Genomic DNA, 18,731 nt, shown 5'->3' on the forward strand with positions numbered 1-18,731 from the left:
AAGTGTGGTACAGTACAGGCATGACAAAAAAGGAGCCAACATAAGAATCACCTTTGCTTGCACCTCCAACACATTTGCGTTACGTCAATTCCTTTCCCCCATGCACTGTACCGTGAGTGTGACATACTACGATTGAGGACATGATTGAGTCGAAGCTACAGACAGTATTGGAGAATGCAACAACATGAAGCTGCTGCAGCTCTTTGGGACTTGTTCATTTTCTCACAATGTAGTCATTTCCCCCCCATCACTGCCAACCTCTACTGTTTGGCACACATTTGAGCTTACGTGTCCAAACAGAGAGACCAAATAAAAACATTGTTTCTTATTAATCACTTTATGCTGTTAATTGCTTTGTCCCCATGGTAGAGAGCAGTGGTTCCCAAACCTTTTAGCTCGAGACACAAAAGACAAATTAGACGTCTCCCCCGAGACCCAAACTAGTGACAATAGCAGATCTAGAAGCAACACAAACACATCGCGATGAGCTTGTAGATCTACTAATTTCACTACTTCTTTAAAAGTGTTTATTTACTCATGGGATTCCGAGCAGTTAAGACGAATAAGCATCTAAGTCCACAATAATTGTCCATAATGTAAGGCCTTCAGGACAAATAGGCCTTTTCAGGGAGGGGTCAGAATAAATGATGGACTTAGATGGTTGTTCGTCTCAACTGCTTTATTATTTAATGTTACTTTGAAAAATAGGTCTTATTTCTGATTAGTTTTTTAATCTTAAAAAAAGAAAAAAGGTATTTAAAAGAAAAACACCTGTGCTACTCGAACACCCCCCCCCCCCCCTCCCGGCAATATGACACCCTAAAGTTGACTGTAGTCATATCTGGGGAACAGAGTTGTAAGCACTAAAACAAAACAACAACAATGATAATAATAATAATAATACTGCAATGTTTGCAGGACATAAACACACACACATCTTCTTTTCATTTGGGATATTGCCCAGGTCCTAACTGACAACAATATGCAATAACACCGCTGGACTGGTCGTTGTTTCTGTTCTGTTCCGAACCAGCCATATTTACAAGAGTTCTGTCCAGTCCGACCAGCTGGCACTGACGACGTGTCCTCTGTTCTCCGACCCACCTTAATGTCCAGTCTGAACCAGCTGTGTCACTGACGCACTTGTTCTTTCTGAATTTGTAGCCACTTAAACCCTATATATATGCTTCGTCTTAGGCCAAAATGAGCCAATCTACATTCTACGCTGTGAGCTTGCAGATCGTCTATTTGCCCAGAAAAGGGTTTAATGTGGTCAATAATAATGTTTCTGGGGGACAAATGTTAGGACTTTTCCTGCTCCTTCCTTTTCGTCTTTCTCTTCACCTTCTCAGTTCACAATTAGTTTGTCACAAGTCCTCTCGCTCTCGCTCTCTCTCTCTCTCTCTCTCTCTCTCTCTCTCTCTCTCAGGGGTGCCTTCAGGAGGGTATGTAACTCTGACAGTGTACAACTCCAACCAAATGGGACCCTATAACTAAATGTGGTCCCACGTGTACACTCTCAGCGTCAAGAGGGGAGACAACTGAACCGTGAAGGTCCTGAGAGCCATCGCTTCACGCCCACACCCTCTCCCCTCCATCATCATCATCATACGATGGTCTCGGACCCGGACAGGCCCTTCCCGGTGAAAAAGTCCCAGAAGTTCGTGGCGGCGGTGGAGGAGGGCTTGCGCTCCCCTTCCTCCTCCTCCAGGGGCGTGGCCTGCCTGACCCAGATGCTGCTCTCGCCGCCGCCCGCCAGGGAGAAGCTGAGCGCGGAGCCCCCCCCTGCGCCCCCGGGCCTCCCGTCCTGGGGTTGGTGGCGCCGGTGGTCCCCGTCGGGGGAGGAGCTGTCTGACGGGGGCGTGACCAAGCTCAGCAGGTTGTGGTGGGAGTGGAACTGGCGCGTGTGGCGGATGGACTTGCCCGGCGCCAGCTCTGCGCCACCTGGAGACCCCGAATGGATTGAAATATTTACTAACAGTTTGCAGAATTACAGTACATTTCAAGCACAAAACTCAATACAAAGACTGTTAACTGTGAGTGGACGACCCAATTAAGCATTACACTTGTTTACAACAGGGTCCACCTTGTTCAATTCATCAAAAACATTTAGAGACACATGGATTGTACACTCTCAGAGTTAAATTAACATTGATTTTACAATATAAATTGGGGGTCCCAGAGATAGAAATGCCATTAAATGGGGGTCCGTAGTCTAATGCATGTCAAACTGGGGGTCCTTGAAATTAAACGGGTTGAGAATCACTGCTAGAGCCGTAAAAGTCTTCTCTTATGGGGGTCCCTGGCATATCTCTTCAAATGGGGGGTTCACAGGCTAATTTGTGTCAATTTGGGGGTCCTTGGCATGAAAAAGTTTGGGAACCCCTGTGTTAACCCATTCTGACCTGAGATCAGATTCTAAAAATGTCTGTTTGAAAATGACAGTTTTCTGAAAAAGCCATGTTTCTATGTCAGTGGTTCTTCGATTTTTCATTTTTTTTTGTAGGTCTGCTATTTTTCAATAGCTAAAGCATAACATAGTGCTAACACCAAAATGGGTTCCCGTTCAGAATGGGGTTAAAAGACAGATTGTTAAAAGACCAATTGTGTTAAGAGGCCGATTCTACAAATGCCTTCTAAGCCAGTAGTTCTTTCAAGGTTTAAAAAAAAAATGAATCAATTTTGCACACCAAAAGGCGACAGGTGTGTAGGAGACCAAACTAGGCCGGGCCACAATAAAATGTGGTGTCAAAAATGCGAAGTGCTACCGAGTGCTCAATGTTAAACCCCAGCTGTGCAGGGTTTCCCCCATAGATATAAAAAAAATCACACACGTGTGAACTGAGTGGTGCAACTCCCCTCTCTCCCCCCCCCCCCCTCCTCTCTCTCTCTCTCTCTCTCTCTCTCATTAGCAGGCAACAGAGTGCAGCACTGTCTCTCTCTCTCTCTCTCTCTCTCTCTCTCTCTCTCTCTCTCTCATTAGCAGGCAACAGAGTGCAGCACTGTCTCTGTCTCTCTCTCTCTCTCTCTCTCTCTCTCTCATTAGCAGGCAACAGAGTGCAGCACTGTCTCTCTCTCTCTCTCTCTCTCTCTCTCTCTCTCTCTCATTAGCAGGCAACAGAGTGCAGCACTGTCTCTCTCTCTCTCTCTCTCTCTCTCTCTCTCTCTCTCTCTCTCTCTCTCTCTCTCATTAGCAGGCAACAGAGTGCAGCACTGTCTCTCTCTCTCTCTCTCTCTCTCTCTCTCTCTCTCTCTCTCTCTCTCATTAGCAGGCAACAGAGTGCAGCACTGTCTCTCTCTCTCTCTCTCTCTCTCCGTTTCTGGCACAACAGTGCCCCTACTGGTGCTCATTAACGTCATATAGTCACATAGGTGAATAACATAGGTGAACACGGACATTGCTGTTCCTTGGAGCGGTTGCACCACCCAAAAATAGATGCCTCATTGGCTGCTGCAGTTCGTTGGAGCCAGGTGTGTTGACGGGCGGGAACCCCTTTTGGTGTTAGCATTATGTTATGCTTCAGCTATTGAAAAATAGCAGATCTACAAGCTCATAGCGCGCCACCGAGTGGCGCGCTACGAGCTTGTAGGTCTGCTATTTTCGAAAAATCGAAGAACGACTGACATAGAAACGTAGCTTTTTCAGAAAACTGTCAGGATGTAGAGTCTGATCTCAGTTCAAAATGGGTTATATGTCTATGGTCCCCCCCCCACCCCCCCCATGCTAAATGACCCGCCTGCAGTCCCAGCTTTGACCAGCAGGGACCGACCGAGCGCTTCGACGCTGCATGGCCAAGCCGTTCTGGGGGGCTTTGGTACTGTACGTTACCGTTAGTGTATGAACTGGCCTCCTGCCTCTTCCGGTTGTGGTTGAGCTTGAGGACGTTGAGGAAGACCTCGCTGGTCAGGCTGCTGTCGGGGGGGAAGAGGGGCGAGGGGGGCTCCAGGGGGGACAGGCTGCCGCTGGACGCCCCCCCCACCGAGTCCAGGGAGACCGCCGTGTCCCGCCGACCCCCGCCGCACTCACTGCCGCCGCCGCCGCTGCTGGTGGAGCCCTCTACTGTCAGGTGACTGCCACTGCACGGGGGAGACCACGGAGGACCGTCACACATATAATAATAATAATAAAACTTTATTTGTATAGCACCTTTCATGACATGAAATGCAGCTCAAAGTGCTTTACAGAACAATGGAGAATAAAAGAAAAGCAAGGCAACGACATTAAAAAACAAGCAGTTACAGTGAGGACATGAAAAATAAAAAATAAAAGATCAATTAAAGGCAATGTTGTAGAAGTGGGTCTTGAGCTGAGCTTTAAAAATGTCTACAGAGGCTGCCTGACGAAGGTACAGTGGGAGCTTGTTCCAAGCCGACGGCCCGTAGAAGCAAAAAGCTGCTTCCCCGTATTTTTTAGTTGCCATTTTTTTGGGCAAAGCGAGCAAGCCGGCGGTGGAAGACCTTATGGGGCGGTTTGGGACATATTTAGGCAGGCAGTCATGTAGGTAGGAAGGTGCGAGACCATTGAGAGCTTTATAGACAAGTAAAATAATTTTAAAATCAATCCTAAAAACAACCGGAAGCCAGTGCAGTGATGCCAAAACTGGAGTAATATGTTCTCTCATCTTAGTTCTAGTTAAAACTCTGGCTGCTGCATTTTGGACAAGTTGTAATCTGTCAGTTGTTTTCTTAGGCAGTCCTGAAAAGAGCGCATTGCAGTAGTCAAGCCGAGAAAAAACAAAGGCGTGGATTAGCGTTTTTGCATCGTCCAAGGACAAATAGGCTCTGATTCGTGCAATATTTCTAAGGTGAAAAAAGGCAATCTTGGTGACATGATTAATGTGTGAATTAAAGTTCAATACAGAATCAATAATAACCCCCAGGTTCTTTACTGTACTGTTAGTTTCTACAGTTAGGTTGCCAAGTCTGCTTATTATTGATTCTTTCTGCTCACTAGAACCGATTATGAGAACTTCTGTCTTATCCTCATTTAGCTTGAGAAAGTTCTCACTCATCCAACATTTGATGCTAGACAGGCAGGTCAACAGCGGGTCTAAAGCACAGGGATCATCTGGAGCCACAGAAAGATATAGTTGGGTATCATCAGCATAGAAATATACCCCTTTCCCACCGGTTGGTTCCCAGTGGGAACCGGTTCAGTTCTTTTTGTTTTTAGTCCATGAGCCAGAGCTCCAGAATTGAATCATTAATTATGAATTGAGTGTAGCAAAACCATACTTATATTAGATTGTTATCACCATGACACTTCCTCAATTGAGTACTTACACGAAGACAATGATTTATTGTATTACAAATTTAACATTTTTAAATATGCAAATGAGGCATTATGTAGGAAAATATGGAAAATAATCGAAAATATGAAAAAGCTACTACTGTGGAAGGGTTATCACGTATTAATTTACTTGTATTGATCCTATAAACAATTTAATATAGGGTATAGTTTGCCCACCAATTTTGGAGCTCTGGCTCATGGACTAAAAACCAAAAAGAACTGAACCGGTTCCCATTGGGAACCAACCGGTGGAAAAGGGGCCATACTGTATGTGTACACGTTTACTGGGTTTACTGAGTGAGTGAGTGAGTGAGTGAATTAATGAGTGAATTAATTAATGAGTGAATGAAGAAGAGAACGAATGCCTGAATGAATGAATGCATGGAGAAGAGGACCAACAAATTAATGATTGGATAAATGAACGAAGAAGCGAATGAATGAATGAAGAAGCGTCGTGGTTACCTGAGCTTCCTGCGCAGCAGGTAGTCAATGATGTCAGGATCTGTCTGGATCAGACTCATCAGCACTTCCTGCTGCAGCTCAGCGGACACCTGGTATGCACGCGCACATCACACACACACACACACACACACACACACACACACACACACACACACACACACACACACACACACACACACACACATTAGTCTTTCTTTCTTTCTTTTACAATGTAGTCTGCGTGCCAATCATTCCCATCACTTCTCTTGCTCCCCTACGGACTCACCTGCCAGTGAGGAGAGGAGCCCCCACCGAGAGGACAGAGGAGCCCCCACCGAGAGGACAGAGGAGCCTCCACCGAGAGGACAGAGGAGCCCCCACCGAGAGGACAGAGGAGCCTCCACCGAGAGGACAGAGGAGCCCCCACCGAGAGGACATAGGAGCCCCCACCGAGAGGTCAGGGGAGCCCCCACCGAGAGGTCAGGGGAGCCTCCACCGAGAGGACAGAGGAGCCTCCACCGAGAGGACATAGGAGCCCCCATCGAGAGGACAGAGGAGCCCCCATCGAGAGGACAGAGGAGCCCCCACCGAGAGGACAGGGGAGCCCCCACCGAGAGGACAGAGGAGCCCCCACCGAGAGGACAGAGGAGCCCCCATCGAGAGGACAGAGGAGCCTCCACCGAGAGGACAGAGGAGCCTCCACCGAGAGGACAGAGGAGCCTCCACCGAGAGCAAAGGTTAATTAAATAAGGTTAGGAAGCGAAGACCGTATGGTGGACTCCATGTTGCTCCCTGGGAGGAAAGAAACATGCGCAATGGGCTATATGCAGCCAACACTTCCGCGTTCAGCTTCCTTGGTCTCAATTGCGCATTTTAGACAGTTTTTGGTTTAGACTAGTCATTGGTTAGACCAGTCATTAGTCCTACAACTACAACCTATCTCAAACCCTCACCCTAACCCTAACCTCCCACGGGGCAGCACACCTAAACCTAACCTCCCACGGGGCAGCACACTAGTCTAGTCTAAACTAAGTATGCACCCCCTTTTTCTAGTTTGTTTAAATGACAGACAGACAGACAGACAGACAGACAGACAGACAGACAGACAGACAGACAGACAGACAGACAGACAGACAGACAGACAGACAGAGGGGCATACCGTGAAGAGTGTCTTGTGGTTCTGGACGAGGACCAGCGTGACGTTGATGATGGCGTTGCTGTCCTCGATGCCCATGGAGTGCAGAGCGCCCGGCTCTCCTCCTCCTCCTCGCTCCCCCTGCAGCAGGTTGGGGCCGAAGATCACCGCCAGGTTGGCCGCCGTCATCTTGTTACCCGACACCTGTGGGGACATTACAGTGACGTTAGAGTTAAGACACCTGTGGGGACATTACAGTGACGTCAGAGTTAAGACACCTGTGGGGACATTACAGTGACGTCAGAGTTAAGACACCTGTGGGGACATTACAGTGACGTCAGAGTTAAGACACCTGTGGGGACATTACAGTGACGTCAGAGTTAAGACACCTGTAGGGACATTACAGTGACGTCAGAGTTAAGACACCTGTGGGGACATTACAGTGACGTCAGAGTTAAGACACCTGTGGGGACATTACAGTGACGTCAGAGTTAAGACACCTGTGGGGACATTACAGTGACGTCAGAGTTAAGACACCTGTGGGGACATTACAGTGACGTCAGAGTTAAGACACCTGTGGGGACATTACAGTGACGTCAGAGTTAAGACACCTGTGGGGACATTACAGTGACGCCAGAGTTAAGACACCTGTGGGGACATTACAGTGACGTCAGAGTTAAGACACCTGTAAGTAACCAGGAAGTAATGCAGGAATGCCTATACCGAGTGGCAAAAAACGACTTTCTGGCCTTGACAGCCCATTCATCCAAACAGAAAAGTCATATTTAATTGCCTTAAACGACATTAAACAATGTTAAACTCACGTTACCTGTCACTTTGCCACTCGATTTGCGATTCACTCTATGCATGCACATACCCTCTATTATACGTATTTGCCCCCCCCCCCCCCCCCCCCCCCCCCCTACATCTAAAAATGTTTTGTTCCAGGGACCTCCCAGAAGCAAATATTTGAGTTAAATACGTTCACCGTGAAAGATATATCGGACGCGGGGGGACGCGGACGCGGACGGGGACGGGGACGACTTAACAGGGGCGGGTGGAGGTGCCGCTCGCTCAAATACGGAGCATGTCAAACAAAGCACTGCGCATTCAGTGGCCTCTCCAATATGACACAGTGCATGTATCATCTATATCAGAGGTTCCAAAACACCGGTGCCGGTCCGTGCCACTGGTAGCCTACGCGAGAGGGGAATTAGCCTGTCGCTAAGTCCCACCCAAGCCCGTTCTTGGCCAATACCACGTTAGAAACGGTTGCTAGGTTAGGATCCTGGTCAAGCTTTCAATGCTGGTCAAAATGGTTTTGCAGTGTCAATAAATATATTTGCTGTACAGCATGTGTGGGTTTGTTTTCTTACCTTATGAGCAAACTAGTCCATTCCATGAATTATTTCGCTCCGTTGTGCAGTTTAATAGTAGCCTACATATTAGAAATAAAAATAGGCTCTCATTGACTTCCATTGTAACGGGGAAACAACTCTCAAACTCACTCTTTTAGAACACTAAGCTGTTTATGACCGTTTATGACAGGAAAACTCATGCGGTTTTATTTTCAATAAAAAATAAAAAACATGTTTTTGTTTTGACTTCGGTGTTGCCACATTGTGTGAGAGATATAAGCCAACCCACCTCCAAAAACAAGACAACTCTTAAAGCCAAATCAAGAAAAACAAGCCAAAACAAACACAATAATATGACCATATATAATCCTAATAATTTTTTTTTATGCATTTATCATTATAAATACTATGTAGGCCTATGTCTATGATAATTCATGTTTTGGTAATGTATTACAGTACTAATTATTAGCCTTAAGCCAAAAGTAGCGGGAAATAAGCAGACTTGGCAACCCTGACAAGTTTGCCTACAAAACGATCTGATTGGTCCAAATCTGTACACACACTCCTGATGTATAGCCTCAGTCCCAGACCGTTGGATGTAAACAAAATAATGTATCTGATTCTGATCTCGTCCACTTGTCGGAAACACCATACACAATTTTGGACGTGTTTGAGGGAGACGCTTTAGGAGAAATGTCTGGGACTGCAGCTGGGTGCATCTCAAACAGCCACTGGCGTAGGATAAGGGGGTGCAGCCAGTGCAGTGCACTGGGGCCCAGCGCCCCCTAGGGGCCCATGAGGGGAAGGGGAAAAAAGAAAAGAAACAGCTGACGAGCCGCTGTTTTGTGAATGAAATAGCTGTGGGCTGTGGCCGGTCGGTAAGGGGTTAAACTTCTGTGTGATGTATCCTTCCAAGCCCACTATACCATGTAATATACATCCTGCGTCTACTACATCCTGTAGTTCACTTAAGAAATAAAAGTATTGTTACAAGTAGCTTTTATTTTGAAGAGGAAGAGGAAGTTGTTTCGGTTGTAGCCAGCTACCATGACAGTGGTAGTGGTGCCGGGGTGGTAGTGGAATAATACAAACAACATGCTTTTAGCCAAAACCGCATGCGTCTATGACTTAAACAATGTAGGCTAAACACTTTGGAATTACGTTAAACATGGTAGGCTATATCCTCCGTGGCGGCGTCATTAGGTGAGTACTAGTAAATGAATTGTTAAGTTTCATAGTATCATTCATCATCAACAGGCTGTTGTTGATGCCCCCCAAAATGAAAAGGTTACACAGCCTACAGGATTCTCATTATGTTACTGTCACTGCCTGCAAGGATGACCGCCATGCCATTTCTTATAAACTATCTAATTCATACGTGGGTCGTCGTGGGTACACGTGGAGTTGTTGTTATTGTTGTTCATGCGCCACGGTGCGCGGTGTGGAGAGGGCATCAGAGCGCAGCGCAACAGCCTTATGGTATTGTCTGAATGTCTGTACTATCTCTGCACTAGCTCTTTCTGTCCAGTCCTACGTGTATAGGCTGGCGATTGTGGCGACTTATATTCGTTAATAAAGAGAGAGCTGTAAAGGGGATATATTGTCTATGGTCAGTTCATGGTGTGTATCATTCTCGTTTTTAACCGGGCCGTGATAATGCGGCGCAATGACGGTAGGCAGTAGCCTAATACAATGTAACCAACCTGCGCAAGCATAAAAAATGGGTTTTAATTGTCTCGTCTGGTAACGGAAAATAACGGAAAATAATCTAACTTGTTACTTTTCTCAGAAGGTAATCTGTAACGGTAAGGGATTATTTTTATGGGCAGTAATCCAGTAACCTAACGACGTTACTTTAGAAAGTAACGATGCCCAACACTGCATATAATGAGCTGTGTTTTTATTTATTTATGTTTGATAGTTTGGAGACATCAGGCTGTGGTAGTTTTGTTTTTGTGCCCAAGTCAGGGCAGGTTGTTTATTTATTTTTTTAAGATATTTTTTTGCGGCTTACGCCTTTATTGATTTTTTAAGGGATAGAAAGTAGGCTGACAGGAAACGGGAGAGAGATGGGGGGATGACATGCGGTAAAGGCCGTGTCGGGTCCGGGAGTCGAACCCGCGGCACACCGCGACTGGATCACCAGTCCGGTGCCCAGACCGTTACGCTACGGCCTGGGCCTGGCAGGTTGTTTATTGATGAATATATGGACACTGAGCTTGGAAGCTGGTGCTGTCTGCATGTGGTGCTGAAAGGCTGGTTTAAATGAGTGATTGAAATATTTTGTTTGTTTGCAGAATTACAGTACACAACAGCACAAACTCAATACAAAGACTGTTAACTGTGAGTGGACGAGTTTACTCAATGCTGTACCATATGTTCTCATGCCAATAAAGCCCCTTTGAATTTAATTGAATAATTTAATTGTGTGGCCGGTCACCTCACCTGTAATGTTAGTCTATACCTATTGTGTGTGTGTGTGTGTGTGTGTGTGTGTGTGTGTGTGTGTGTGTGTGTGTGCATGGGCGCGCGCACGCACACTTGTTTATGGCGGTGGTGGGGGGCCTACAAAATATTCTCGCACCGGGGCCCACCATGACCTCCCTACGCCACTGCAAACAGCATGGCGACTTGTTTACAAACGATCGAGGAACACCAGAACCGCTTCACTGTATATCTCCAACCAATATAGTTATAAATCTATCAAAAGACGAAAATAAAACGGCATGTCATAAACTGTCAGAATCAGCTTTTGTTGTGTTCGCTTATGTGCTAACTGACTGATTTTGAGAGCTGTTCCCCGTTACAATGGAAGTCAATGAGAGCCTATTTTTATAGATACTATTAAACTGCACAACGGAGCGAAATAATTCATGGAATGGACTAGTTTGCTCATAACAGGTAAGAAAACAAACTTCTCTTTCTGAGGTCCACACATGATGTGTACAGCACATATATGTATTGACACTGCAAAACCATTTTGACCAGCATTGCAAGCTTGACCAGGATCCTAACCTAGTAACCGTTGCTAACGTGGTATTGGCCAACAACGGGCTTGGGTGGGACTTAGCGACAGTCTAATTCCAAGTTTTGCGTCGTTTAAAAATCCATTTGAAAACACTGAGAAAAGAGGACAAACACCAGACCTGATGGCCGTTGCGCGTATAGCGCGACGCTCAATCACCCATTGGAATGCAAATGCTTGCCTTTCAGGCTGCCTTTATATCCTACTCGTCTCTTTGAAAACGCTTCTGATCGTGGGGGGGGGGGGGGGGGGGACCAAGACGGGGACCAAGCGGCGGTGAAAAGTTGACTCGTCCGTTCACTGACTGATTTATAAACGGCTTCGAGTCAGTGTTACTTCCATGTTGTGTAGCACTGTCCAATCTTTGGTATCTTTACCGTTCATCATATATGCTCTGCGGGCAGCAGCAGAGTAGTGTATTTTGTCACGATCGCGTTAATGAAACCAAACGCCACACGCGGTGCCGGTACAGGATTATTATTTCATCTAAAAATGAAAAGATGATGTAATCCAGGTAAAGTAGTGACATTGACACACAGCGCAGCACAGCGGCCCGAGAACACAATAAGAAATATAACATTATTATTCTCCTCCTCCAACTCGATAACGTTCTCATTTTAGTTTGTTACTTATTTTCTGAGCCATGCAAATAAACAACAACCAGCACTGACCGGAGACGGAGAGGTTCATGTGCCCTGCGCGTAAAGCATAGCCAGAAACAGGACAGTCATTGCGTCAGCATGGATGTAGCCTCGGAAACCCAGACGTTATATTTCCAGCACGGAGGTGAGGGGGGTATCGTTTGGGGGTAACGTTTGCGCGCTTCTATCTGTTACTTCTCTGACACAGCGCAGTTCAAACTCCAAATTCAGCCAGTCAATAGTGGGACACCGCGCGCTGAGAGCCACATACACAGCTGCATTTGGTTTTTAATTAAGGGCGCGTTCTGAATGCAATGCAAACTAATAGGCACTCCGGTGCATATGCAAAGGGAAAGAATGACTTCTGTCCGTGACAATAATCAATGCTACAGTTTGAATTCTGTACACACGCACACATATAGCAAAAAATATGATATGGGGAAAACCTTATTTTTTTAATTATTTTTTTACTTTCGACTTCTCCTAATCTGAATCGACTTGAAATCGATAAATCGATTTTTTAGTGAATGCCCTAACACACACACACACACACACACACACACACACACACACACACACACACACACACACACACACACACACACACACACACACACACACACACACACACACACACACACACACACACACACACACACCTCCTCGTGGTTGGGTCCGGTGCTGTCCTGGGCGCAGCCCTGCACGGTGTGCAGCAGCGTGAGGAGGCGCAGCAGCGTGTCACAGTTACACGGAGGCAGCAGGTAGAGGAGGTGCTGCAGGTACTGCAGCTGGTCTGCACCCCTCAACACTGCACAGGAGGAGAGAGAGAGAGAGAGAGAGAGCATTAGTACTGGTCTGTACCCCTCAACACTGCACAGGAGGAGAGAGAGAGAGAGAGAGAGAGCATTAGTACTGGTCTGCACCCCTCAACACTGCACAGGAGGAGAGAGAGAGAGAGAGAGCATTAGTACTGGTCTGTACCCCTCAACACTGCACAGGAGGAGAGAGAGAGAGAGAGAGAGAGAGAGCATTAGTACTGGTCTGTACCCCTCAACACTGCACAGGAGAGAGAGAGAGAGAGCATTAGTACTGGTCTGTACCCCTCAACACTGCACAGGAGGAGAGAGAGAGAGAGAGAGAGAGAGAGAGAGCATTAGTACTGGTCTGTACCCCTCAACACTGCACAGGAGAGAGAGAGAGAGAGAGAGAGAGAGAGAGAGAGAGAGAGAGAGAGAGCATTAGTACTGGTCTGTACCCCTCAACACTGCACAGGAGGAGAGAGAGAGAGAGAGAGAGAGAGAGAGAGAGAGAGAGCATTAGTACTGGTCTGTACCCCTCAACACTGCACAGGAGGAGAGAGAGAGAGAGAGAGCATTAGTACTGGTCTGTACCCCTCAACACTGCACAGGAGGAGAGAGAGAGAGAGAGAGAGAGAGAGAGAGAGCATTAGTACTGGTCTGTACCCCTCAACACTGCACAGGAGGAGAGAGAGAGAGAGAGAGAGAGAGCATTAGTACTGGTCTGCACCCCTCAACACTGCACAGGAGGAGAGAGAGAGAGAGAGAGAGAGAGAGAGAGAGCATTAGTACTGGTCTGTACCCCTCAACACTGCACAGGAGGAGAGAGAGAGAGAGAGAGAGAGAGAGAGAGAGCATTAGTACTGGTCTGTACCCCTCAACACTGCACAGGAGGAGAGAGAGAGAGAGAGAGAGAGAGAGAGAGAGAGAGAGAGAGCATTAGTACTGGTCTGTACCCCTCAACATCTTATCTACAATACATAACAAATCAAGATATGCCTTGCCAATTTGCCAAGTACATAACTGTGATTTGCGAATTTGTCCTTTTGATTTATAACGTGAATTTTGTTCTTTGTATTTTGTATTTTTATTTTGTTCAGTTTTTTTTATTTTAAATTGTATTCTTAGTTGTATTTGTTTTATTCAGGATCCCAGGAAGACTATAGCCTCAGTCACGTGTCTCTAATGGGGGATCCTATCCAATAAACATAAACATAAAACCTGTTCAAGGTCACCTCTACAATGCCGTATAAGCTGATTAATTATGCACTATAATGCACTTATCTCATAATAATAATAATGGAAAGTGTGTGTGCGTGCGTGTAGGCTTACGGTTGGCGTGCAGGAAGGCAGGGTACAGTTCTCTGGACAGCAGAGGATCCGGCATCTCTCGGAGGAACTCTTTCAGCAGGGCTGCCACATCGTGGACACTCTGTTCCTCGTCTAGTTGCAAGTCTGCACCCATGTCAAATTCATCACGCAGCTACACGCACACACACACACGCACGCACGCACGCACACATGCACCCACGCACGTAAACATGCCCACACACACACGCGCAAGGTCAGGTTCCCACATCGGACAATTCTTTTAAAAACAGGATATGACACATCATCAAGTTTTTGATATTTCTGCTACAATGGACAGTAGAGGGTGACAGGAAACGGAGAGAGAGGGGGGGGAGAGAGAGAGAGAGAGAGAACCTGTCATGTTGTTATGTACAGTGGCATGTGCCTAAGTACATTTGGGTGCCAACATGTCACGTGCATATTCATCATTATACAGGAGAAAAGAGCACACCGCTGTGGCTATATATACTGTATTGGTCGGTAACTCAATCCATAGCTTTCGTTGTGAAACTCTGTCATTATATGTTTTTACATTCTTTTTGTTGAAGAATTTTTTAAATCTTGAACTACTGCTTTGGAAGGCCTATTTTGTAGAGTCAACCCAGGTCTTAATGAGTGTCTCTGTGACAGGTGCGTAGGCACACTGCCTGACTTGCACAGTACAAAAGTAAAATAACTTTAATCAAGACACAATGTCATGGGTTCCTCACGACGCTGTGTATCTGTATCTGTGTATCTGTATCTGTGTATCTCTGTCTGTGTATCTGTATATCTTTGCTCATTAACCCATTTAGACCTGAGACCAGATTCTACAAATGTCTTCCAAATCGCGACAGCTTTCTCAAAACCCTATGTTGTCTATGTCAGTCAATCATTTTCATTTTCATTTTCGGAAGCAAAGACTTGAGTTAAAAAAAAGTATATATATTCCAAGATTTGCGCCACATTTTCACGGTTTTTCAAACAATAGCAGACCTACAAGCTGAACGGGTTAACCCATTCTGAACGGGAACTCATTTTGGTGTTAGCATCATGTTATGCTTTAGCTATTGAAAAATAGCAGATCTACAAGCTGAACGGGTTAAAATAGGTTCGGGACTGTGGCGTGTAACTCACCTGTCTAACTCTTTTCTTGGAGCTTCCGACTCTGAAAATCCCCACAGTCTGCAGGCCTGCGGAGCAAAACGCTGCATCATTTGAATCATTTGAATCTTATAGATTTCGCACGTTGCCTCATCCATACTATAGGATATACAGTATATCCTATTATAGAGAAGGACAGTGGCGTGCACAGATAGACACTAGGGGGTGCTAGAGCACCCCCTGCCCTTTTGGCAACAAAAAAGAATCTTGATAAAAAACCCTTCTACTATATTATTTAGGCCCCCACAATCTAAAGCTATGTCAGTGGTTCTTCAATAAAAAATAATAATAGCAGACCTACAAGCTCGTAGCGCGCTATGAGCTTGTAGATCTGATATTTTTCAATAGCTAAAGCACCAAAATGCGCAGCACAAGGTGCCTTTTTTTTCACTGCCCCTCTAAATGTCTGTGCACGCCACTGGAGAAGGAGATGACCCCCCCCCCCCCCCGCCATCTCCTCCCCCCTCCATTGAGTTCAATGGACATATATGTGGCGCCATCTTTTGAGGTTTGCGCTGTTCCAATAACATGGTTATAAAGCACCTTGTTGAGCTCCTAACATCGACGTTTTGTATGATCGCCGCAATCTGAGAGAACGTGTGAAGGTGAATTCATGTCTCACCAGTGTTAAGTTTGACAGCACATTTTGATTTAATTTAGTCACAGTCTTTTGAATGAAATGTCATTTAGTCTTATATTAGTCATATACTGAAATTGCAGGGTGACACATTGTGACCTTGTAGATGTGCTATGTTCAGAACACTCGAGCACAACCGAGCATAACATGACTTGTCTTTTAGTTCCACTGGATCTCTTTTCCACTAGTCCTTCCCTATAAACATCTTATTCTATTGTATTAGTCAATATATTTAGTCCTAGTTTTAGTCAGCATAGCTTTAGTTTTTATTTACTTTTCCTCTGTGAAAAAATCACACCCGTGTGAACTGAGTGGTGCAACTCCCCCCCCCCCCCCCCACCTCTCTCTCTCTCTCTCTCTCTTTAGCAGGCAACACTGCAGCACTATCCCTCTCTCTGTTTCTGGCGCCCCCTAGTGGTACCCACCATAGTTCTCTATGTGGCTGCAGCAGCGCTCCAGCACGCGGGGCACCTGTCTGTAGATGGGGTTCAGGCTGAGCTTGGTCTGGGTCCGGCCACCCGGGGAGGAGCCGCCGCCCGCCGCACACTTCTTCAGCTCCAGCTCGGCCGGGTGGGACAGCTGCAGCGCCTCCAGCAGGCGAGACTGACTCTCCACGAGGTCAGAGATGGAGTCGACCGATAGGCCGCCCTGGTGGAGAGAGTCAAAGAGGGAAAGAGAGAGAGCAGAGCAACAGTTAAACTCACAATTCATACTAACAGCCATTTCTCCTTCTTTACGACGTCATTCGGAGGTTTCGGGGTGAGCCGGATCGACTTCTGTCGGGTGTTCGGTGCCTACCTACGAGGCGTTGTAACTACGCAAACTATAGTTTGGCTACTGTGATTACATTGTTTCCGCAGTTCATTCAGCCCAGCTTCAATTTCAGTTTCATTCTGTCAGCAGCGAAGTCAGTGAAAAGCAGCGGTATAGTTTGGAAGAGACGCCGGCCAACTTTGTACGAGGAGGTACGAAAACGCCTTGATTTATTAGATTGATTTATTACTTTATTACCCCATTTTGACCTGAGATCAGATTCTAAAAATGTCTTCTACATCCTGACAGTTTTCTGAAAAAGCTATGTTTCTATGTCAGTCGTACCTCGATTTTTCAAAAATAGCTAAAGCATAACATAATGCTAACACCAAAAGGGGTTCCCGACTACATCCCTAGTTAAAACTAGGGATGTAGCTCGATAACCGATACCCGATAAAATCCGAGCTTATTGAGCTTATTGAGTACCCGTTCAATCAATAAGCTTTGGGCTTATCAAGGCTGTTATCGAGCATATAGCTGCCCATGACGTCATGTGTAAAAAATTAAGACAAGATGTGTTCAAGAAATAATTGACATGTTTGTGTCAGCACAAACATGTGGGTCTAAAAGTGTATCGATGCCCGCCAACCAGCGCTGTCCGGGTAAACAAAATTACGCTTTTAAAGTGACGGTATACAGTTTCTTCAATAATATTTTCCAAAACAAAACATTCGAAATGTACCGTATTTGAAGGCCCTATAAAAATAGATACTTGTTCTGTTCAGAAGTTATCGTGTCCGTCTTTCCAACAAATAATAGAAAATGCTCGATAGTGGCCTCGATAAGAACCCACGGCTCGATAAGCCTGATCGATATGGTGATCGTTATCAATAAAACCTAACGAGCTCCATCCCTATTTAAAACCCAAGAAAGCCCGTGGCTTGTTTCCATTGGGGTCCTTCATATTCAATTCATCAGAGTTCATCACCAGACAGAAATCTCTGTCTATTGGCCAATTCATAAACACAACCTATCGCTAGAAAGGGCAAAATACCTCCATACCTCTGTCAGAAAGTCCACACGGCGCGTTGCGGTCGCGATATTCAACCAGGTTTTAATTTAACCGTCTGTTCCAACAGTGCACTGCAGGAAGTGACACGGTGTGAGCTTGTATATCTGCTATTTTTGATTATTTGCTTTTATATTTAAAGAAAATTGCCTGATGAAGGTCCAAGTGACCGAAAGGTTCTATATATCTCATACAGTATATATATACACATACACACGCACACATGCACACGCACACAGCCACACACAGAGTATATGCCGACGCTAAAATCTAAAATGATAAATATTGCTTTCCCTGTTTTAATGGCTTAATCAAATTAACCAACGATATGCCTGTTGTTGAACCAAGAAAATGGCATTAGCAGGCTGTGAACGTATTGTGTTGTTAAAACACAATGCAATGTATTCATGTTACTTAACCCATTTCGGGAAGCCCTTTTGGTGTTTTAAACATATAGTTATAATTTAGCTATTGAAAAATAGCAGATCTACAAGCTCATAGCGCGCCACCGAGTGGCGCGCTACGAGCTTGTAGGTCTGCTATTTTTGAAAAGTCGAAGAACGACTGACATAGAAACATAGCTTTTTCAGAATACTGTCAGGATGTAGAAGACATTTTTTAGAATCTGATCTCAGGTCAGAATGGCTTAAGCAAAATGTTCCTTTTTAAGTTGTCAATGTGCGACCCTATAACCTATAGTTTGAACCTCCGGGTTAGATAGATGACGTAAGAAAGAAAGAAAGATGGATGAGCAGAGTCGAGAACAGAAGATCCCCCCGCTCATTCCTGGCATTTCTCGTGTGATAAATCTGCTCTTTATTGAGCCGAAGATGAGCACAATGCTTACATAAATCACATCTCCAAGCCAAGGCCCAGGAATATCCTGCGGAGCGCATCAAGTCGGCTTGAATTCCCAGTGCTGCCCTTCCAGAGTTCAGCGCTCTCGCTGAAAAGTTGTTTATGGAAACACTATTTGAAGCGTGTAAAAAACATTCCCTGGACTTATATTAGCAGCTGCAATAAACATCTGCTCTTTGGCCTGACGTCGACATTTAAAAAATGTCTTCTAAATGGTGAAAGTTTTCTGGAAAA

The 18,731-nt window shown here is 45.6% G+C and overlaps 1 protein-coding gene across 2 annotated transcripts in view; it reads right to left on the minus strand.

The window, feature by feature from the left end:
- Positions 1-827: 827 nt before the first annotated feature.
- Positions 828-18,731, minus strand: part of arhgap36 (Rho GTPase activating protein 36) — a 117,461-nt gene continuing 99,557 nt past the window's right edge. For both annotated transcript variants that reach the window (XM_083788733.1, XM_083788734.1), the window contains exons 5-12: positions 16,243-16,465; positions 15,154-15,209; positions 14,020-14,170; positions 12,550-12,698; positions 6,891-7,070; positions 5,753-5,841; positions 3,830-4,077; positions 828-1,944 (exon numbers count right to left, since the gene is read on the minus strand). In XM_083788733.1, coding sequence (XP_083644859.1) covers positions 1,607-1,944; positions 3,830-4,077; positions 5,753-5,841; positions 6,891-7,070; positions 12,550-12,698; positions 14,020-14,170; positions 15,154-15,209; positions 16,243-16,465 — 1,434 coding nt within the window. In that variant the 3' untranslated portion in view covers positions 828-1,606. The remainder of the gene's footprint in view (positions 1,945-3,829; positions 4,078-5,752; positions 5,842-6,890; positions 7,071-12,549; positions 12,699-14,019; positions 14,171-15,153; positions 15,210-16,242; positions 16,466-18,731) is intronic.

Source organism: Protomyctophum parallelum (assembly GCF_964188405.1).
Source record: "Protomyctophum parallelum genome assembly, chromosome: 18".
NCBI lineage: Eukaryota > Metazoa > Chordata > Actinopteri > Myctophiformes > Myctophidae > Protomyctophum > Protomyctophum parallelum.